At 49.9% G+C, this 23,215-nt stretch overlaps 1 protein-coding gene across 2 annotated transcripts in view; it reads right to left on the bottom strand.

Moving 5' to 3' along the window:
- Window positions 1-364: 364 nt before the first annotated feature.
- Window positions 365-23,215, bottom strand: part of SH3RF3 (SH3 domain containing ring finger 3) — a 388,055-nt gene continuing 365,204 nt past the window's right edge. Inside the window, exons 9-10 of one of the 2 annotated variants that reach the window (XM_044263806.1) lie at window positions 10,464-10,798; window positions 365-3,467 (exon numbers count right to left, since the gene is read on the bottom strand). In XM_044263806.1, coding sequence (XP_044119741.1) covers window positions 3,299-3,467; window positions 10,464-10,798 — 504 coding nt within the window. In that variant the 3' untranslated portion in view covers window positions 365-3,298. The remainder of the gene's footprint in view (window positions 3,468-10,463; window positions 10,799-23,215) is intronic. The other variant, XM_044263807.1, reaches the window with a different exon arrangement.

The raw sequence follows: 23,215 nt of genomic DNA, 5'->3' as shown, positions 1-23,215 counted from the left end.
CACAAGGAAGGAAGGTAAGTCATCGGGAAAAAGTCGCTCTACTTTCTAGGCAAACGAGCCACTGGAGGAGAGCTAGTGGTCCTGCACACTCACCAGCTCAATCCTTACTGCCCAGCCAGTGGCTCTCTGGCATGTGCTGGATATGGCAGTCTTGAAATTCCCAGTATCCTTAATGGCCAACCACCCTGTGCTCCCCACATGGAAGCATTCTGCAGTGGTGGGTGGGTGAGTCAACATGCTGGCCTGCAGGGATGCTGTGTGGCACCTGCCCTCTCATGCTCCTACCCACTTGGACATTTTTGCTTGAGCCCACTCAGCCTCTGCCCCCAACCTCACTACTCACATCATGCAGACACAAGGCCTCTCCATGTTCATTTTTATTTAAAGACTCAGAAACACAGGCATCATAATTTGTCATCACTGTCAATTCTTCCAAAATCACACGCTGACATTTGTGTGTAACAAAAACATTAGTGTGTGTGTGTGTGTGTGTGTGTGTGTGAACTGTGCAAAGTACAAAGAACTTCCCAGCCAGGCAGCTGAGCTTGTTTGGGGTGCCAGAGCCTGGCATTCACACGGTGAGGCTGCCAGGGAATTGCCTGCCCACTGTCTCCCCACTCCACTTCTGAGGCTCTTTGGTGGACCAGATGTCCCTGTCACTTCAGTGTCTGCTGACCTTGGTAGTGGCTATGAGCTCTACTGCATTCCTCAAAGCAAGTCACCTTGGCTGCCAAATGCCACTGATAACCAAGATGTCTAAGTTGCTGGGCCAGGGTAGAATGTGAGCATTCAAACAAGGTGTTGGTTTCATCTTAGTAGCCAAAATGAGTTGGTTATTTAGAACAAGTTGGCCCAAAGGGTCTAATTCTTCTTTTTCTCTTGTCTGTGGGCTAAACGGTCATGAAGGCTGATGGATTTGGCTAAATGTGTTTGAAAACAGCCCAGAGCATGATGGCTGGCCTATGGCATTGCTTCCTTCCCGAGGTCATGCCAATGCCTGCCCCAACTCTGCCCCAAGAGAGGTCAGCTGATGCCTTGCAAAGGCACTAGCCACCAGCCCCAGCTCTCTGCTGTGAATGGGTGCTGGGCCCCGGTGGGCTGCTGCCTCGCCCACAGTCACTAGGCTGTTCAGTGATTCCTACCTACCACGAGCATCGTGTGGGCGGTGGCTGGGAGAGGAAAGAAGGTCCAAGTTAGTCTGTTTCGTTGCTTGGTAACTGCCTTCATTAAAAAAAAAAAAAAAACCTTTCCTTATTATCTGGGGATTTGTTAGTTCTGGTCTCCCTGGGGGCACACGTGCACAGTTTTGGTGATGGCGTGATTTTAAACACGTATGTGATTTTTGTGCATGTCAGGCAACTAATTTGGCATCAATGGCAAATGGATACCTTCTGGTTGTCATTAACTCATGTATAGGGCTCCCTGGGTTTAAGCAGTATTTTGTCTTTCTTTGATTCAGAACAATTTCTCAAGTTTATTAAATCTATGATCATCTGGAGAGAGGGGAATAGCCTTTGTTGAGGCATGATCCCACCCTCGTGGTGACCACCGGGTGGTAACAAATAGCCAAGTCACAGCCCCAAATAGGAACTCTGAAAATAAGCGCTTCATATTTCAAAGGCATCACATCGTATGAGGGAATGTGTTTCTGGATTTTGTTGCATCTTTGAAAATCAGGCGATGCTATGTTACCAAAGGCTAATTTAGTCTGCCTAATTTAAACCTGAGTGGGTTTTGAAAAAATAGAGAGAAGGGGCTTATCAATTGTGACTTTGAGCTGATAGGAATGTATTCTTAAGGTCTGACTCTCTGGAGAATGAGATGGCCTGATGACAGGGCTTCTCCTGTGTGTGTCTGTGGGAGGTCTGGGCTGCTGGGCTCAGGAAGAGGCCTTGATGGACCCCATCCAGGGCAAGGTCCTAGGATCAAAGGTGCCCCTTCTCTCTCTCCTCCTGGCTCCCTTGGATTCTATCAGTCTGCAGCAATGCCTCAAATCCCTTTCTCCTCATTGTATTTCCAGTCTCTAGACCAACATTTGTACTGCCTGATAGGGAAATACTTATTAAAAAAAAAAAAAGACAGAACTGTCACAAGGTGGTAAATCTGAACTGTGGTTAAAAACTGCTTCAGTACCAAGAAATCATATCTTGATAATGCTAATTGTAGTACTTTTCCCTAAAGCAATAAAAGGAAAATTCTGCCTTCCTAGACTGGGGTTGACCTTCATGTTCTTTTTACTGCCACACACAAGGCAATTATAGTGACCCTTCCTTGAAATGGTTCCAGTTCTTGAATAATAATTATCACTGTCTAGACATAGCATGAGGCTTTGGAAAGGGTTTAAGGAAATTGACTTTTTCCAAACTCCCTCCAACCACTTAAATGGATTCCCTCTTCTCCGTGGAGCAGTAGCCAATACTGATGTTGAGCACGTGGGCTTTTCAGAGTTTTCCAAAATTCATATGGTATGTATAAAAATTCTGCCCACTTGATATCAGCTCAGACATTTTTTTTCTTTCAAGCTCAACCAAGTCATTACTGGTTTACAAAAAGGCAGCACCAGATGTATGAAAAATAGGCAATGTATGACCTATTAGAAATATAGAAAGTCTGACAGCTTTACTTTAAAAAGATGTAAGAAAGAAGCAATGCAAAGGGACAGTGGCCGCAAAATGAAATGTGTGGCTTATAATATGGGTAGGAAACAAAGCCAAGTGCGATCTCACACCTCCTGCAGGAGCTGCGTGCGGGGTTGCCTGGGGGACTCTGGAGACCGGGCCACACCCCTGGGCCAGAAACACCCCTGCTGAGTGGCCAGGTGGCAGGTGACTGAGGTATATAGAGAGGTGATGGAGCAATCTGGACCCCACACAAGCAGCCCAGGGCAGCCCTCAGACCTTCTGCTGCCGCCCCGGACCCCGTGCCTGCCATCCAAGCCCTGCAGCCCTTCCGCAGCGCCCAGGCTCGCAGGGGCAACAAACAAGAAGGCTGCAGCTTAGCAGTCCCTTGCAGAGCCGATCAACCCGCATCAGCATCTTCTCTTTTCAAAGATATTTCTTTAGAGTTTACGCAGAGGGAAGCATTTTGTGGAAGAACAACCCCAAGGTACACTCCTGGTGGGTGGTTGTAAGCGAAGGCACGACCTCCACATCCCCCAGCTCCCATCCCCGTCCAGGGTGGCCTCGCAGGAGCCTCAAAAGGGACCTGGGGCCCTCGGTGGCCTTGACTGCCTCTCTTTGCCCCCTGGGGATCCCGGGGAGCCTTTGTGCCTGGGGAGTGGGGCGTGAGGAGCGTGTCCTCAGAAACTCTCCACAAAGCTGCCCGGGAAGAGGCCGGTGCGGCCGTTCCTCTGCAGAGTCCCCTTGTACCAGCCGTCTTCTCGCTTCTTGTGCACAAAGACTATGTCGCCTTCCTTCAGCTCAATCTCTGCCTCGCTCTGGGGAGGATATGAGACCACCACGCGGTACCTGGGGGGAAATAAGACACCACATTGGGTGAGGCTGACCTTAGGCTGGAGGACGACCCCCAGGGCCTGCTCTTCACTCCACCTTTTCTTTTCCATCCGGTGTAAATTATTATAACTTGGGGCTACTTCCCCCACTTTTAAAAATCTCTACTTTGATTTTAATTTTTATACAACCTTTTCGTTTTTTTATTAAAATTAAAAATATTCCCTATGTTGTCCTTTTGGATCCCGATCTGTGCTTCCTGCCTGAAATGCTGTCCCTCCCTCCAGCCCATCTGGGACGGTGGCCTCCTTGGGGGGAGCTGCAGCTGGAGGAGGGCAGCCTCTGCTGCCGGCGGGAGCTGGGCAGACCTGCAGCTCTGCAGCCACCACCCAGCAAATAGCCCCTCACCCCAGCCCAGAATGTACACTGCAGCTCCTGCTGCCTGCCACTGGCCACAGGAAAGGAATGTCAGCCAGACTAGGGGCCCAGGTGCAGAATGACCGATGGCCTCCAGGAATTGGGTCACCCACAAATAGGAAATGAGCTGGGGAGGAGCCATGGACTGGAGGGTTGGTGATGCTGGGCCTCAGAGACCCAGGGCTTGAGCTGGTCTAGAGGGGCCACCACCAGGAGGCACTGTCCTGCTGCTCTTTCCTTCTTGGCAATGCCAGGGCTGTGATCCTGGCTCTCTGGCTGAAGAGACAAGGAGGGGATGTTCCTTCACTCTCAGTCATCCTGGGCTATGAAGGCCTGTCCTCTGGGTCAGGCCTGTCCTCTGGGTCTGGCCTCCCCCATTAGCCACAGCCACACATATGGCCCCTGAAGGAGGTCATCCAAGTGTCCCCACAGCTGGCTATCCTGAGGTCAGTTAAGGGGCTCTCTATGCGGAGTCTCTGATCTGTATATTTTGGCTTGGGAGAAATCAGAACATTATAAAACAAAAGAATTTCTTAAAGAGTGGCTGTGGACTTCATGACCCCGGGTCAGATTCCTGGCTCTGTCCTGGGCCTACTGATGAATCTCTGTGGAATGGGTCCGGGAGTGTGGCTTTTCAACATGTTCTAGGGGTCAATATTTGCTTGCTGCCGTCTGAGAGTCAAGGTCAAAGTGCTGAGCGAGTCTTCATTTCTCAGCCACCTGTGCAAGAGGGCCTGGGCGCTGGCCCATCGGGGTTAGGATAGGAAAGCCATGGTTTGGGGCAGCTGGGGTTGGTGCTCTGGAGACGGCGGGGACAATGGATAGGCAGAGAAGACCCAGGCCCCTCTCTGGAAGCTTCCAGCCCCAGCTTGTTCCAGGCTTTGAGAGTAGGGGGCAGAGAGCAAGGTGGCTCCTGAGGCCAACTTGGCAGGTAAGCAGGGGGCTCCTGCTACTGAGGGAGCAGGTCCGGCCAGGCAACCTAAGTGCTTCAGAACGGCTGTAGGTGTGGGAGGGTCAGGCCCATTCTCACTGCTGTCCCTTGGCTTCAGATGCTGGCTTTGGGGTTATAATATCCTGGCAGGAGGAGAGAAAGGACTGTATGCCTCTCGCCCTCTTCCCAGCCCAGAATCTCTACAAACGGCAGCCTGCAGCCACTCCCCAAAGGACAGATGGCTTCTGTGTCTGTGAGATCCATGAGATCGCCCAGTGCTGCGCAGGCTGCTCGATTCCCACACCTCCTGCCTGTCCCCAGGCTGTGTGCACAACCGCGAAGACCAGTGCTGACCTTCCCTGTGGCTCTCTGCCACCCTCCACCTCTTTGTCAAACACCTGCCTCCTTCTCTTCCCAGAGGAAGAAAAGGCAAAGAGTGAGATGATTTCTCAGACTTCAAGACAAGTTTGGCTTTAGCCTCCACTGCCAGATGTGAAGCAACAAGCAACTCTGAAAATGTAATTTGCTAGAAAAAAAGTAATTTGGTGCTTCTGAGCAATTCAATGACTTAATGAGCCCAGATGGATGATGTGGGCCTTTTGTATAAGAGTCGAGCAGTTAATGTTCCTGTCCAGATCATTCCAAGATTCAGAGCTGTTTTTCCTGCTGCATGAAAGTAACTGATACTCCCTGTTATAGACACAAAGGGCCAAATGAACAGTTAAGGACAGTGTAACTCTCATGTTATGACTGCAGCGTCATAGATCAGAAGAGACTTACTTCCCTGTACTGTGTTAAGGTTATGTTAACCACAGATAATTTTCAGACATAAAACTCAGGAAATCAGAAGGCTCAAGATCAGTATGAATTCCTACCATTGCCTATTGCAATTAGCATCACATGTGAGGGGTGACGTGTCTTCCTCCTGTCTCATCTGCCCCTCCTCCTGACAACAGGGGTCCCAAGGGGGGCCTGTGAGTGCCCAGCTCTTCAGAGCACTTTCTTCAGTGCTGTTGAGCACGTGTGATCCCCAAGCTGGCAGAATGTGCTCATCGCAGAGAAGAGTCCTTCTAGGCTCTTGGAAATAAGCATATGTCTGTATCCTAAACACTAAACTCTGATAGCAACACATGTATTAGTTGCCTGTTGCTGCTGTAACAAATTTCCACAAACTTGGTGGCATAACTCAGCATTAATTTCTTACTCACAGTTCTTCAAGTCAGACATCTGATATCATCTCCCAGGCTGCACTCCTTCCGGAGGCTCTAGGGGGAAGGCACTCCTGGAGGCTGCCTACATTCCTGGCTGGACACTCCCTTCTGCATCTTCACAGCCAGCAATGCTGCTTGAGTCCTCACACCTCATCACCTTGACCTTCTCTGCTGCCTTTCTTTCTTACTTACAAGGACTCTGTGGTCACACTGCGCCCAGCCAGATAATCCAGGATAATCTCTCAATTTTAGAGTTAGCTGGTTAGCAACCTTTGTTCTGCCTGCAGCTTTCATTCCTTTAGACTATGTGAGGCCTCGAAGCCATGGTTTTGGGGAGGAGACCATAGACATCTTTGGGAAGCCATTACTCTGCCTACCATGACAGATGATAGATCAAAGCCAAAAACCTTTTAAATCCTAACAAAACCAAACAATTCACAGGCTGGTAAGAGAGGAGGATAAATACATGGTGTGTGTGAAGATGTGGGCAAAACGACATTGCCAATCAAAGGTTGGGGAGGGGGTGACAGGCAGCACCGGGGGCATCATCAGATCATTCTTCTAAAGGTCACAGCATTTCACAGTATTACATACATCATTTCCAATTTATTAATTTTCTTTTTCGTGCATTCATACTTTCCCATGTATCGATCTCTGTGTTTTACAAATATTATAACTATCAGACAGGTATATCCCTAGTTTGTAGATAGGGGAATGAGGACTCGAAAAAATGAAAACACCTATTTGGGTGAACACTTATTTGGGTAAGTGGTCAGTGCACCTATCTCTCAGAGCAACTTTGCAACCTCCCCAAGATATAAGAGAGCTGGGAGGCAGGCATCCGGAGGACGGCTGGTGGGGTGGCAGCCCAAGAACTCCAATGCACTTGTCCAGGGTTGGTATATCCCTGCCAGGGAGCCAGGGCATTGGACAGTATGACTGGGTCCCGTAACTACAGTGCTCTTCTGTGTTCCCCGGGTGCCTTCCAGAAATGTGGCTCCCTGTACACACTGTCCATAGGACTTAATATATCCAGATGGCCGAAGATTAGGGTCCCAAGGAAGGGGTAGTGATGGTCACCCTGGTTTACACATTAGGCCTATCGGTTTGGCTCCTACAGGTCTCCTGAGAGCTGGGCCTGCCACTAAGTGAGATGATTTGCAGGCCTGGCCTGGTGGGCCTGGAGGATGTTCTCTATGGTTCACTCCCCCAGGAGGCCTCACTTAGGCCCAAACTTCCTTCCTCTGTGAGAGTTTGGAGAGCAGCTCCCGGTGTCCCCCCAAATCCTCTGGAGAAAAATGGAGAGATCCGAGGGAGTATGGACATGGGCGACACCCCAGACATGCAGCAACCACAGTCCAGCTGCTCCGCTCAAGGTAGAGAGGCCCCTTCCTCAGCACGCTGGTGGTAGAAACCTCCTGGAATCTGAGCCCCAGCTGCCCTTTGCCTTTCTCCCACCTTTGAGCCTGTAAAGTGGCCTTGCACACAGCTGGCTCTCGGCAGCTCTGTGGCCTGTGGAGCGAATGCCGGGGCCTCTAGAGAGGTGAGTCTTGCTAGGGTTGCTCCCCTCCAGCTGCTAGCTAAGTCTTTCCTTTGTTAAACCCTCTCTCCAACCTGCTGGGGCTCTCCAGGACACCAGGCAGCTGACGGGCTGCACAGGGTGAGGGAAGGGGGCATCTGGGGGCTCATTAGGCAGTAGTTTGGTTTTAGGCTGTATTTTGAAAACTCTCATCACTAATGAGCTGCACAGCGTGCTGGGGACAAGCAGGGTGCCAAGAGTTTCTGGGTACAATAAGCCCTGATTAGATAGAATATTCACAGAATGAGAGTAATTCTCTGAACTTTCTAGTTAATCATAGACTCCCATGATTTTTTAGAATAGGGCCTTTTAAGACCTTTTATGAAGGAGTCTGGAAGTAGAGGGATCTGAGGAGAATAGAAACCTAGGGGAAATATGAGAGCAGCTTCGAAATATCTAGGTCTGTCACTCTCAGGAGTCACCAACATCGTGACCTGAGGCAAAGGGATAGGGAACCACATTCAGAAATCACAGGCAGCTGGGGGTTGGTCTTGTGGAAGGAAGAAGGTTCTGACATGAAAGCACTACACAAAGTTGGAGGAGGCTCCCTGGAGGGAAGTAGAGGAAGAAAGACAAATTGTGTGTATGTGGTATTTGTGTGAGATGTGTCTGAGGTATGTGTGTGGTATGTGTGGTGCATGCGTGTATATGTGTGGTGTGGGGTTTGTGTGTGTGGTATGCTATCAGGTATGCTGAGTGTGTGTGGTGTTTGTGTTTGGAGGTATACATGTGTGCCTATGTGTGGTATGTGTATGTGTGTGGTGTGGTATGTGTGTGATGTGTTTGGGGGTACATGTGTGCATGTGTGCAGTATGTGTGTGTGGTGTGGTATCAAGTGTGGTGGAGTGTGTGTGGTGTGTGTGTCCTGTGCGTGTGTGTTGTGGTATCAGGTGTGTGATGTGTGTGTGTTTGTCTGTGTGTGTGGTGTGGTATCAGGTGTGGTGTGGTAAGGTGTGAACTCAGTCTCCTCAGGGCCTGGGGATTTGCTGTAGGGGAGACACGTCCTGCTAATGGGTCCTGCACTGAGTGAGTCTGAACGACAGTTGTATATTGAATACACAGGGGGTGTGACCAACTGCGAAGGACCCCGAAGCATATGCTAATATCCTGGCAGGGCTATGACATGGTCCATAGTGTCTGAAGACCAGAGACACCCAGATCCCTTGGTGGGCAAACTACATTGGCACGACTGCTGACCATGCTCCTCAAAGCGGTTCAGAGCCCAGGCTCCGTGGCTGGAAAGCCCTCACTTCAATCACTGGCTTGGCAGCTAACTTGCTGTGTGATCTTGAGCAAGTGGCTTAGCCTGTGAATAACCTCTGTTTCCTCAGCTATAAGATGGGATACTGAATTTGAAGGTTCTTGCAAGGACTGAGGTAACACACACAAGACACCTAGAACATGCCAGCAGATGGTAAGCTGATGCACAGCATGGCTGTGGTAGGTATTTTTGGCTGGAATCCATGCTGGTTGTTGGGTGTCTGAATGTCACTCCCCAAACGCTAGCTATCATTCTAAATGCAGACTTACAGAAATCCATACCAAGCTCACGTTGTTGCTCCGCCACCTGGGGAAATTGTCCTCTCCATGCCCTGGATCTCAGTACCACAGCATCAGCCCTAAAGCCCATCGTCTGGGTATGTCTTGGCAAACTGGCCTTTGGCTGGTTTGTGTGGTCCGAGAACAAAACATACTTTTACTTTTTAAATGGCTGAAAACAAAATCAAAACAAGACTATTTCGTGACACAAGAAAATCACATGAAATTTAAATCTTGGTGTCCGTAAGTGGAGTTTTACTGGAATACCCACACCAGTCATTTCTATGTTGTCTATGGCTGCCTTCACGTTGTCATGGCAGAGCTGAGTGGTTGCGACGGAGACCTTATGACCTACGACGTCTGTGGATTTTCCCACCTGGGCCTTGACAGAAAAGTTATGTCATCCCCCATTTACACGGAACCTCAGCTAGCCTTGCCTTGGTGCTGGAGGTTAGTGGGTGCTCAGGACAGTGGTGGCCTTCTCAGGCTTCAAGCACCGGGAGACACAGGAAAGGGCTGGCTGTCAGTCAGTGTGGCTGAGGGGAGGGGCATTCTGACAGAAACGCCAAGTTTGCTCTCTCAGGAGACTGCTCACATTTTTACTATTTAAGCAGTGTTCCAACAAGAAGGGAAATAGTACTTCCCCGCTGTCTTAATTTGACACCATCCTCTCTCCCTGCAGTGCCTTCCAACCCTTATTCGAAGCTCTTGAAGGACTACCTCAAATGGGCTCATCCACTGAGCAGGACACCAGTTTCTGACCCCTTGTAAAGTTCAAGCACCTGAGGCCCCCACCCTGTAGATTGTTCATTGCTCTGTAAAACTCTAAGCTTAACTGTGACGTTTCTGGTTTTGGTAAAAAACGGTGAATACTGGCAATTTTGTATGGTTCAACCCAATAGACTATAAACCTTGAAGCCAATTTGGGGGTAATGTTTTATACCTTTAAGATGTCGTAGCTGGCTTCCGGGGTAGGGAACTCTAGGTTTCCACAGGGCTGAGGGGGCATAGTCCCTTACTAACATCATCGCTTTCTTTGGGCTCAGTACCCCATCAGTTCTGCCAAATGTCCTGATGAATCCCTTGCAAATCCCAAACTCAGGATCCAGGTGGATTCAGAACATGAAATATGCTCCCCTTCATTCCCAAATGTGTTTTATCCGATGCTCACCAGCCAAGCTCAGGAGCCAGGCTCAGGAGTAGATGTGGTAAGAGGGATGTTGGATAAATTTATTCCACAGAAAATCCCCTTTGTCACTCTTTCCCTCAATGGCTCTAATCTCAGAGACCAGCCCACACCAAGGTGCCAGAGGAGTGAGCCCACCCTCCCCCCTTACCTCTCCCTGGACAAAGGCTTGGGTTCGGGACGGATGGCAGCCATGGAGAGAGATGCTTGCCTGGAGGGGGATGAGGAGAAGTTCAGATCCAAGGAGCCCGCCTTTCTGTGCAGCGGTTCCATGCCCACGGCACCCTGCATCTCACTCTCTATGGGGCAGGACCCTGCCCTGCCGTGGATGGACAGTGAGGACACTTCGGGCCCCACTGCACCCTGGAGTGAGGTGTCCACTGCCACCTGGGAGTCATGAGTTGGAGAGATGGATGGTGGGGAGCGAGATTTCTTCTTGGTGGATGCCCCAGCGAGAAGCTTCAGCAGCCCACTCTTCTTCTCTTTCTGGAAAGACACACAGAATTGAAATCCCACGGGTTAACACTCCTAAATGCCTTTGCTGTTGACAAGTGAGGAGGGAAGTATCATCTTACTTAGAAACTTTAAACAAATCTAGTAAAGCTGGTTAGAGGAAGAAAACAAAGCTAAAAATGAAAGTTTCTCCAACTCTTGTTTTCCTTTCTTTCCCAAACCTGGTGCAAGTGACCCAAATGGACCCAGGAGGCCCAGAGGCAGCCCAGAAGGCACTACTCCCAGGAAACGATGCTGTCGGCAGGGGGGGCCTTCCCGACAACACCCGCCCCTCGCCATCACAGGACCATTCCGGATGGGCAATTCACTTGCTGTGATGAAAGAGCCAGCAGTCAACACAATTTGCTTTTTTTTACCCAAGAGGGGAGTGAAATGACTCTACATCAGGCTTCCTGAGATTAGCTCCTTCAACCGGTTTATAGAACCAGAGCCCATGTAGCCTGGACGCATCTTTGTTTGGAAACCCTGGGCAGCGCTGTAGGCAAACTCTTCTCTGCGCAGATTTCTTTATACCACACAGGAAACCGGCAGTGTGTGGGGAGTGTGTGTGTGTATACTGCATAGATTCCCTGAGAAAGTTCTTTGCAGGTGGGAAGGACCGCTTGTCCCAGAGCCCAGAGCAGCTCCCCAGTGAGGATGACTTCTCTCTTGGTGAATTCCCTCAGTGGGAAACATCCTGATAAGACCTCTTGCCCCAGCAGGTAGCTTCCTTATCTTAAGAGAAAGGGCTGCTATGGGATGTGACAGCTAGCAGATCATGGCTCTTCACACACAAAACCTGTTTCATAATCAGAAGGATCTGCCCTTATAATCATGGGGCCATCAATACTCTGTCCCCCTAGGATGTGCAGACTGCTCTCCTGCTTCAGCTTACTCCCAGTTCCCCTGGAGGACTGCATGGCGCCCCACAAAGCCACCGTGAGCAGAGTCTCCCCTGGGGGCCCAGTTCAGTATTCCCTTTGCACTGAAGGGGCATCCTAGGGGCTTAAAGCAAGCTCTCAATAAAAAACAGAGAACAGGCTGGGGTGGTGACACAGACCTAGAGAAGGATCTGGGCAATGCCCTCCGGTGGCCAGGACCAGCCACCACGGCTGCCCTGAATTCCGCATATCACTGTTAGTGAATGGGCATGTCAGCTTCAGCATGTGCTGATTACATGGAAGCACGGAAGCAAGAGTGAGCCACTGCCAATGAGCGAGGTACGTGTGTGAAAGAGAAAGTGTGTGCATGCAGAAGTGCTTTTAGAACAACACCCTTGCTCTGGGATTTGACCATCTTTATGATCTTAATCGAATTTTCTTTTTTTAAAAGATTTTATTTATTCGAGAGAACGAACACTTGAGAGAGAGCATGCACGAGTGGGGTTGGGGGGCAGAGGGACAAATGGACTGCCCACTGAGCAGGAGCCCAACTTGGGACTTGGGCCCTTGAGATCATGACCTGAGCCAAAGGCAGATACCTAACCAACTGAGCCACCCATGAACCCCAAGAGTTTAGTTCAGTGGAAATCAGGTGGCAGGGGGATATGGGCACATGGTGTAGGACAGCGACAGCACAAGGAAGGCTGAAGCTATAGCCACTGAGTCAGCGATGACCATCAGAAACTGCTTTGGTCACAGGGCTGAGAAGACCTTGAGGTGGTCTGACGGAGGATTTCCTTTTCCCAACCTACTTGTCTGCATGGTTAGAGGCTTCTGCGGGAGGGCGGGCTAATTGGTCCCGAAATATTCTTAAAATGCACATATCCAGAGATGTGCATATCCTTAAGCTAAGCTAGTAACACTTTAGTATGAACAGGTCTGTATGTTTTTCTCTACTCTTAGTATGGATGTTGATAGAAAGAATGGAAGTAGATGTCCTGGATACTCTCCCTGGTGAGGAATGGCGACTATGGGTGAGCCCCAGGCTAATGGGGAGCAGGTGGGTGTGGGGTAAGACAGCGAAGGTCAACCCCCTGTCTTTAATGTCGCCCCAGCTCTGTCCTTCCACATCCACATAGTGGTGACACACTTGGGAGAACTTCATGAGTTTGGCCACGAGGGGGCACCACAGAGCTGGCTCAGAGGCGTCCTTGTCTCCCAAGTAGCTGGGGCTCTGAGGCCACTGCAACAGCCACAGCCACGGCCATGGCCACGGAGAGGTGCGTACAGCTGGCCAGGTGGGTCTGCTCTTCATGATGATAGTCTCATAACCCGAGGTTAGGAAGGGGAGGGCACTGGAGGTGGGACACGGTGTAGGCATGAGGGGTGGTGTCTGATGGTTCATGGCCCTCTGGGGGCTGCAGAAGGGTAAGCCTGACCACTGGATGCCAGATGGACACCCAGACACAACACCCAGACCCTGCCAGGCCAGGCATCACAAAAGCTATCTGCTATCAAATGCTCACATTCCAGTCACTAACCCCGCGGCAGGGTGAAGCTGAAGGTGACCAGTTAAAGTAATTTAATTGCATAAGTACACATAGAATACATACACAGTGACATAAAATTATGCAGAGTGTGCACGGGATTGGCAGCCCCGCCAGCGTGTGGAGGCAGGAGGAGCCACCGCCTGCCCTCGCTGCCGTCCGGGAGGGGACTGACTTAGGCTGGGCCCAAGGGGCAGCCCTAGTGGTAGGCCAGTGGGCTCCCAGGACCCGGTGTGAAGCAAACACACGGAGAGCAGTTTGACAGGGTGGACCTCAGTGCAGGGACAACCCCTCTAGGCCATGACACTGGACTATCAGACGCTCAACGGGCATGGGTTCAGGGTTCCACTACCAATCCATGCGTCAGGAGGCACACACCCAGTGGGGCATCACCTGCCATGAGAGATGCCAGCCAGAGTCCCAGCCAAAAGGGCTCCAGGTGGGAAAGCCTTTCCACAGTGACTGCCTCCATCACCTGGGAACAAGCACTGGCTCCACTATATCCAATTATCTCACCGCCATTCAGAGCCGTGTCCCTGGCCTCTGCTTCATAGGCGTTAAAAGCAGAAGGAGACAGAATGAGGATGTGCCCAGGGCAAGTGGGGAGCTGCCTCTTAGAGTTTCAGGGGTGAAACCACAGCCCTACCTGGCACACCCCATGTCAACCAGCATGACAGCACTTGTGACTCCTAGGGTGGTGCCCTTCTGCCACTAGCAGAGAAGAGGTTCGATCAACAGAAACTCTTTTACAAGGTGCTGTCTCGGGACAGAAAGCCCTGAAGCCATGAGCCACGTCACCATAGGGCATGCTGTGCAGAGAGAAGACAGAGCCACTGGGTCACTTAGCGCGTTTGTTGGGAAGTATGGCCTTAGCAGTGGTTTGGAAAGAGGTGCACAAAAGTGATGGATAATATTCTTGTCTCAGCTCTCCACAATTGAATATAACAGATGATTTTCTTATTTTGATTTTGGCAAACACGGATATCACGACTGGAAAACCCTCTCCTCCGCTGTCCATGACTGAATTCTGCTAATGCCTCCAGTACTTGGTTATTACAAATTGCCGTGGAATTTGGTGACCTGGAAATTACCACGCACATAGAATTCATAGATGTTCCAAGCCCTCCTCCTGGCGGTAGCCCTATTCTGGGTGATGCAGGTAAGGATCCACCGATGGGCACTTTAATGGTGGTGGGAACAGACCTGCCTATCAATTTTAGGAGCAACACCACAGGCAATGAAAAGTTTTAGTGGACACAATTTCATGTTAATCTGGACTAGAAGTTTGTTAAAAGAAAGATGGATTTGCCTGGGTTTCTCCTGGGAAAATAACTAAATTAGGGATTTCCTGAGCCTGGTCAGAAGCAGAGAATGGTGACCCCCCCTTATAGTTTTGGGGTTGTTGTAGGTATGTTTTAGGAGAGTCATTGCTGTCCTACACCGTTTCTGGCCAGCATTCCACTGCCTCCATCTGTGGCCTCCATCCCCCTCTCCACAGGAGGGTCACTTTCTATCCCCAGGCCATGGTGCAGCCATTTCAGCCTTGTGGGGGGCCCTGAACAGTCTGAAGTGTGGGAACAAAACTCCTCCCTCTTACAAGTCCTGCGTGTGGAAGGCACACATGCAGAGAAATGTGCCCTCATCTTTCCAAACGAGTGATGGGATGCTCCTTCTCCTCTGCGAGGCCCTTCACTGCACCCCATGCAGGCAACCCTCCCTCGAGGCCTGACTCCCTCCCTTCCTCTGCCCCTGGAACAGGACAGAAGCTCAGGGGCAGCCCAGGCCAGCGGCATGAAAGCCTGGCTCCGAGTCCTGGCCCCGCCAACACTGGGTTGTTAAGATGACAAATGGAAGAGTCCTTTTTAAACTATGAATGCATGTCACAGATATTTGATTGTGTGGCTGCTTTTATGATGTGTTTATATGATGTGCTATTTTTAGGTTTTTGCAAAACACCCACAACCGACTTAGCTCCCAGTATGTTTTTGCTCAATGAATAAAAGCAACTTCACTTCCACCTGAGGCAGGTGTCTCACTGAGACTCCTCATCTTGCCTTGAGAGACCCCAACAGGCCAACACGGGGTCCCTTGGCTCTCCGACTTCAGGTACAAAGAACCAACTAGGAAATTGGATAAAGTGTCAATGTTGGCTCCACCCTCAAAGATTCTAACCAAGCAGGTCTGAAATGGGGGCCAAAAAAAGTGATTCTGATCTAGGACGCGCGAAGGGATCAATTACAAGCCAATGGTCACGTGTCAACCTGCTGAAATCATCAGGAGACTACAGATAGTGCTGGGTGTAAACACCCAGAGAAGAGACCGGCTTCACGGGAAGTGGAGCAAACAAGGAAACTGGTTTGCTGAGCACCTGCTAAATGCCCAGCCGGAGGAACAGGTATGGATTTTAAAGCTGTGCTTTGCGGTGTTGGCCTACGTGGGTGTGCTGATTCTAAGCTGAGGGTCCGAGCTGTCTACCAACTTCCAGGTGGGGTCATCCTCCCTGGTCGCACTCTCAGAGGCACAGGCTGATGTATGAATAGATAAGGTAATTCTGGAAGCTCTGGCTTCTGCCCATTAAGAATCAACCAAAAATTATGGAAAATTCTCTGTGGAATTATACAAAGCCAAAGGGAATAGAACTTGACTTATAAAATGTGTCATTAAAATTTTCATGGATACAATTCATTTCATTAAAGTGAAGTAAATCCGTAAATGTGACCTATAAGTACCACGTTATTTGATCAAGTTGTCTCCTTTGTTAACCTATGTTAAAGAAAGTGGCCACAGCCTAGTTCCCCTCAACCAGATTCTTAATTCTTTTTTGTGCAGGGAAATATTTAAAATCTCTGGTCAGGCACACACTGAACACTGAGCCACCTATGGTGGGTAGTATGTCAACTCAGACTTGAATGCAAGGCTTAGCCCTAACAGTCTAGGAAAACCTCAGCCTGAAGAAGAATCCATAGTTGATTGGCCCTGGGGATGGGTGCACGCTCCCTTCAAAGTCAGAAGGATGACTGAGAACTCTACCTTTGAGAACAAAGGATCAAACACAATCACACATTTTCACTCTGTGTTTGCATGAGCTGAGACGCAGGAGACAATGGTCACAAGTCATGGGTCATGTTCAGATGATGTGTGGACACTCAGTGACCTGGGAGCATCTTCAGGCTGAGAAAAGCATAGAAATACTCCTTCCAGATGGTTAATATTAGTTACAGGATTGAGCAGGCACAGGAGGAAGGCTCTGGGCAGTATGTAGTTTTTGTGATGCACTTTTGTATTTGTTTGAGTCATTATGTCAAATGTGTATTTCTTTCAGTTTAACGGGGGAAACATAATAAAGGAAAAAGGTGCCACCTGTTGCTTTAAACATAATGGTACTACACGTGATGAGCCAGTGAGAACTTTTGCTATTAGCTTATGGATGAGGTCTTAGAAGAGGAGGCACTTGGGGTGGTGGTCTTGAGGGCTGGGCTGATTGGATATAAGAAAAGGGAGAGGGCCTGGGGGTGATCTGGTCCCGGTGAGGCATGAGAAGGTGTGGAAGGAGGAGAGGAGATGTCTGTGAGATAAGAAAGGCAAGGGACAGCATATCCTGGGGCCATGAGAGCAAGCAGAGGGACTGGAAGTCTGCTGGGCAGACACTGGGAGCTGCCAGGAGCTGTGGTTGGGGGCAGAGGTGTGGGAGGGAGAACAGCAGGTGAGCGAGTGACTTGGGTGGCAAGGTCATCAGTACGCAGCCATGGATGAGGAGACACAGTGGGGACTATGGGACCAAAGACAGGGATGGTGACCATCGCAGGGCATTTGGAGGGAAGGTGATATCAGCTCCTGCCAGCGGGCAATAGGAGGTGGGGGGCGTGCATCCTGCTGCGGCTGTGCACTCGCTCTGTGCCCGTGTGGCCATGGCAGACTCTGGCTGACACAACAGAATGAAAGAGAAAGCAAAACCAGTTTAGAAGATGGTCAGATAGTTCTCAGATGCCACATCAACCTACGGGCAGTCAGGAACATCTCAGGGCAGGCATCAGTGGCCTCCAGGAAGACCAGAGCTTGGAGAAGTGGGGGCATTGGTCCTCACACCTCTGAGAATGACTTGCAGCTGTACCCTTAGGATGGAACTGGTGAGACTAGGGTATACTCAGAGGCCTGGGGCACATGGTTTGGGCATGACAAACAGTGCTGGGGGCTTTGAGGAAACTTTAGATCATCAAAATAAGAAACCAAGGGACATGGCACATCCTTATCTTTAGTTACTAAGTCTGGCTCCCAGACAGCAAGGGACCACTTGGAAGACTTTCGATTAAAATATCATGTTGGAAGGTTTCCTACTGGAGGTGGGGAAAGGGTAATTAAAAGTTATGCCTTGTTAAAATTTAGATGGGGAAAGGCACATCCCTGTCTGAAATACAGTTACTGGAAGAGCAGAGAAGGGGTTATAACAATATAAATTTGTAGTGCATCTTCAGAAAGGGTAGAGAAATGCAAGATCTATAATAAATAAAAAGGAGGAAGTTCACAAGCTAATTAAGAGAGAGGAAAATTGTGCATTTAGCTATTGGCTATTTTAAACATGGAAACACATCTTCAAAAATACTGCCCTCACAGGAGAGCAAAGTTGAAGACTGAGTCATGAAAATAACGGGGAAGGGAAGCAGCAGATAATAATGTGCCAATCTGATCGTGCTTTCTCTGGCTTCTGTTTTTGATGGGAGAGATGCCTGCTGCAGTATGCTGCTTCTCTTGCAGAGAAGCCAAGAGCTGCCAGGTCACAAGGGTGATGGGTAGAGAAGCCATCACTTCCTGATGGGTAGAGGGACCACTTCCTGCTCTTCCTGAGGATTGGAACCATTAAGTGAAGCCTTCATTCAGTGCTCTGCCTGTGGCACTGTGCTGGGCACTCTGAATGGACAGAAGAGGAAGCAGGAGTTCAGGTTGACCAGTCAAGTTCAGTGCAGCAGGAAAAGCTCCTGGAGTACAAGATACTGTCTCCCTGAGGAACCTCAATTAGATGGCACATCATGACAGCTCTGGAGATTGATGGAACTAGGTGTCACTGTCATTTACCAGCTGACCGATCTTGAACAAGTCACTTGACTGCTCTTAGGCTCAGCTTCCTCATATGTAAAATGGACAATATGTATATATATATAATATATATATTATATATATATAAAATATATATATAACTAATTATACTGCAGACTACTTCTTGAGAGCTGGCTATGAACCAGACACTAAGTTTTGGACATCATTAGCTCTTACGTTCTTGAAACAACCCAACAGAAAAAACACAATCTCTGAGATTGTAATCAGTGGACACAGGGCAATCAACTAGAAAGTCATACCATCTGGATTTAAACCCAGGACTCAATTCCAAATTTGAATGCCAGCTCTACTGCTTTGTCCTGCAAACTAAGGTACAACCTTAGTCGGTAAGTGGGAGGCTCACTGCTGAGGTTTCCGTGTGTTCAGGTCACTTCAGAGATGGGCACCGAGGCATTTACACAGAGCGATGATTACAGAACACGAGGGCTGCATGATGATAAAACAGAGGGTTGGCCAGTTACCCATCACTCTTGGGACCCGACAGCTCTTGGCTCCTCTGGGCTGCTTCCTCAGAAGCGGATATTGGCATTGGCCTCAGTGCCAGTGATCAGAGGACTGGTGAGGATGGCAGGTAAAGCCCCAAGCAGAGTGCCCGGCACTGAGCAGGCTTTCGGCAGGGAGTAGCTGTCACGACTCTCAGCGATGGTGGTTGTGTATGCCTGTGGTCTTCATCTATTCGCCTGGCCCTCAGCCAGCACTCATGTCCTGGGAGCACAGCCTGAGGTCAGAGGAAACCTATCACGTGCAGTTACCCACCACAAAAAAAGATCAAGTAGGACTCGGGTGCCAGCCACCTGCCTCTGAGACTCTGGAAGCCTCTTGTGCAAAAAGAAGTTGAAAAATATGCTCCAAGTCTGGGCAACAGTACACTCAGAAGCTCCCAATTTGCAGAAGCACCCCAGTCTCTGTAGGGCAGGAACATTGCAAGAAGCAAGCCACACTAACCACGTTGTTTTTCCTTGTTTTGTTCGCACTCAGCTTGCTGGCTGGAAAGCACCAGGTGCCCTTTCCAGCTTCCAGAAAACACAGTAAATAAAGATGGTGGCAATATGGTGGGGACTAGAACTTGAGAGCAGACAGACACCAGGGACCCACCTCATTTGGGCCTCTGGTCACCCTGAACCTGACCTGCCCAGGGCACCGACATCTCCTGCCCATTGAGAAGGGCCCTCTGCTGGGCTCCTCGACTCTGTATCACGGTTTCTTTCCACACCCTTCTGCTCAGCGGCTGGATTCTTCCTGTCAGCGCCGCACCTTCTCCCCAGCCCCAGGTACAGACGCTGCTGGACTCGGTCCCTTTCTTCGCTCGTTCATGTTCTCTTGTTGGAAGCTGTGACACAGGATTGGCTCTTCAATTCTCTCTTCTGCAGGGGAAGCATCTCTAGCCCCAAGGTCTCAAATGAGCTCTAGGTCTCTCATCTGCAACTTCATCTAGACACTTCTTAAAGGTAGAAATCACACAAGTAAAACCATCAAAATATGCCTGGAGCTGTGAGTTGAAGGAGTGGGGAGGCTCCCTCTGCCCAGCCCTGTTGAGAGAGATGCAGAGGTGATGGCGTCCCCCGTGCCCGTGCCTGGGTGAGGGGCCGGGTGAGCCCAGAGGATCGAGGGGCGCAGAAAGAGGGAATGAGGTAGAGCCAGGGGCTGCGGGTGTGTCCTCCCAGCACCCTCTGCTGACCAGCGCCTTGGCACCGTGCCGCCAATTCCTGTCCTCCTCCTTGGCAGAGAGCAGCAGCCTGAGGGTCCCCCGCCTGTTTGGGGCTGTGGAGGCCATATCAGGATGAAGGCCGTTCCTCCAAACTTGTAAATCATGGCAGCCCACATTCACCCACCCCTGATCTGTGTTTATCACTCTCACTCATGTGGCAGGTCTTGCCCCTTTCCAGAGGCCTGACTCTCATGCTCTTACTTCCTTCTCCGTCAAGGAGGCAATGACACCAGCACCCCCCACACTTCTGTTTTACAGAGGAGGACAGAAAGCTGAGCATTGATCACATGCCTGGGGTTGTGTATACCATTTCTACTTTAATGTACCTTGTCTTAGTTGGCTCGTGCTGCCCTAAAAAATAACAAATACTGGGTGGCTTAAAGAGCAGACATGTATCTTCTCCTAGCCTAGAGGCTGCAAACCCATAATCGAGGTGCCAACATGGTCAGGTTCTCAGTGAGGGCTCTTTTCCCAGCTATAGATGGTTGGTTTCTCTGGGACTTTCCTTGCTGTGGGGGCATGCAAAGGGAACCCTCTCTCTTCCTCTTCTTCTAAAGCCACTTAGTAATCCCATGACAGGGCTCCACTCTCATGGCCTTTTCTAGTAATTACCTCCCCAAGGTCATCTCCACCTGTCACCACATTGGGGATTCATCATATGCCCATTCATTGGACAGGGTACCCAAGTATTCAGTTCATAACATTCTGCCCTTACCCTCCAAATTCATGTCCTTCTTATACACAGAATGCATTTATTCCATTCCAACAACTCCCGAAGTCTTAATTAATTCAGGCTTCAACTCCAAAGTCCAATGTCCGAAGTATTATCTCAATATTCAAATCAGACCTGAGTGAGGCTGGAGCTCCAGCTAGGAGCCTGTGAAGCCAGACACACCATGCAACCCCAGGCACCATGGGGGCACAGGCGTAGATGAGACGTTCCCATTCCAAATGGCAGAAATGGGAAAGAGAAGGAGCTACATGTCCCAGGCAATCCAAAACTTAGTAAGACAAACCCCACTGGAGCCTGAAGTTTGAGAATACCTATCTGGTTCACTGCCTCCCTTGTAGACCTGCCTGCAAGGCTTCCATCAGAGGCCACCTGCCTGTTGGAACAGAGGGTTTGGCCCTCATGATCTCTGAATCACCTTAAGGTCCTTCATCTCCTTCTTTGAAAAATAGTGCACATTTGCAGCCAGATAGCTCTATGGTCTTGTCCTGTAGGATCCAAGAAGTCCTACAGCCACCCTTCATTCCATCCCACTTGCTCTGTTCCTGCTTGTTCAAAGTGGCAGTGTCCCTACACTCCTGGCTCCTGTGGAGATGGCTAGTCACCTCCACGAGCCACACCTGACATCTCAAATAACTGTTCAGGCTCACACATTCTTCTCAGAACACGTGTTCTGATTTTTTTTTGCAATCTGGATAGCCTAAGAAATTTCCTAAATGCCCAAGATCTGGTTCCTTTTTGGTAAACAATTCCTTCTTCCTCTTGCACTCTACTCTAAGCAGTCAGGAGCTAAGCCAGTCCTAAGACACTTTGTTTAGAAATTTCTTCAGCTAACCAACAATGGCATCACTCAAAGGCTCACAGGAGAACACAGTTCAGCTAAATTCTTTGCTGCTTTATAATGGGGAGTGCCCTCCTTCCCGTTTCCAATAATGCGTTCCTCATTTCCCTCTGAGACCGAAGAGACACTATTCTTTAACATTTATATTTCCACCAATGTCCTGTTCATGATTATTTAGGTATTCTCTAAGAAAAGAGCCTTCACCAGAACTGTCTTCAGTGTCCACAGATCAGGCACCTCAAACTCTCCCAGGCTCTACCTACTGTCAGGTTCCACAGCTGCACCCACATTTTTAGGTATTTGTAAGAGTACCACCCCACTTCCTGCAACCAAAATCTGCATTAGTTTGCCCGGGTATCCATAGCACACTACCATAGACTGGGTGACTGAACTAACAGAAACTTACATTCTCATAGCCTGAAAGGTGGAGGTCTGAGATTAGACTGTCAGCTTGTGAGGGCTCTCTTCCTGGCTTGCAGAAACCCCCTCTCCTGTGCTAACGGGGCCTTTCCTTAGGTGTGCATGTGGAGAGGGAGGTCTCTCTCTTCCTCTTTTCCTAAGGCCATTGATCCCAACAGGAGGGTCCCACCCTCATGACCTCATCTAACCCTAATTACTCATTAAAGGCCCCACCTCACACTGGGAGTTCATGCTTCAACTTATGAGTTTTGGAGGGACATGAACATTCAGTCCAAAACAGTCTTTTACATAACTGCTGGGTGAGGGTCATAGTCACCTCATTTGCAGATGAGGAAATGCAAGTTCAGAGAGATGAAGTGGGTGGGACTGGGCTTTGGATCCAGGACTCCATGGTGAATCCCAGGCCTGCCATTCCCGCTGCAGTTGATGAATGAGTGAATGGAGGGAGGGTTTACCGTTCCTTCGCTACTGGTGTCATCAAGGCCTCTGGCCTCGGCTCTCCCACCCTGATCTACCCTACACACCAGAGCCCGACTACAGTTCTGGAACATTACTCAGTGTCTGCTGAGTCTAACCAGGCTTCACTTACTGAGCCTGAACACAGTCACATCTCTAGGGCTGAAGTCGCCCAAACGCCCCCATCAGTCCTGCAGGCCCTTGAAACTTTCTGAGTGATGGATATTGGGTGCTATCCCCAGATCGAACACAGCCAATCTACACAGGGCAGCTGAGTCATGTCGCTCTCTTTCCTCTTGGCCCCATTGTCACCAAAGCCTTCCCCAGGGCAGAGCTCACTGCACACATGCCCAGGTCCACCCCAGGCCAGCACTCCACCAAGGCGTTAAAGAAGCATGATCTGAGCCCAGTGGGCCTGTGGCAGCCACACATGCCACTTCTTCAGGGTGGTCCCATGGCACCATCCCTCCACACAGCAGGCAAGGCTAGGGTCAGGGAACCTGGGGCACATGCAACCCACTATCAGTGGGTACCGAGTGAAGGAAGGACGTGCCTAGCTTGGATTGCATGCAGCAGGCTTGCTGGCCATGCCCTGGGAAACGGCGGGTCATAGGGCACTAGGATGCTCATTCTGAAGCTGTGAGAGCAGACTGAGACTCCGGACAAGGAAAGGAAAGAGTCAAGGCAGCACTGCAACAAGGAGCTGGACGCAGACC

The sequence above is a fragment of the Neovison vison genome, chromosome 8 (assembly GCF_020171115.1).
Source record: "Neovison vison isolate M4711 chromosome 8, ASM_NN_V1, whole genome shotgun sequence".
Lineage (NCBI taxonomy): Eukaryota > Metazoa > Chordata > Mammalia > Carnivora > Mustelidae > Neogale > Neogale vison.
The sequence above is the reverse complement of the archived record's forward strand: the minus strand, read 5'-3'. Positions and strand labels throughout refer to the sequence as shown.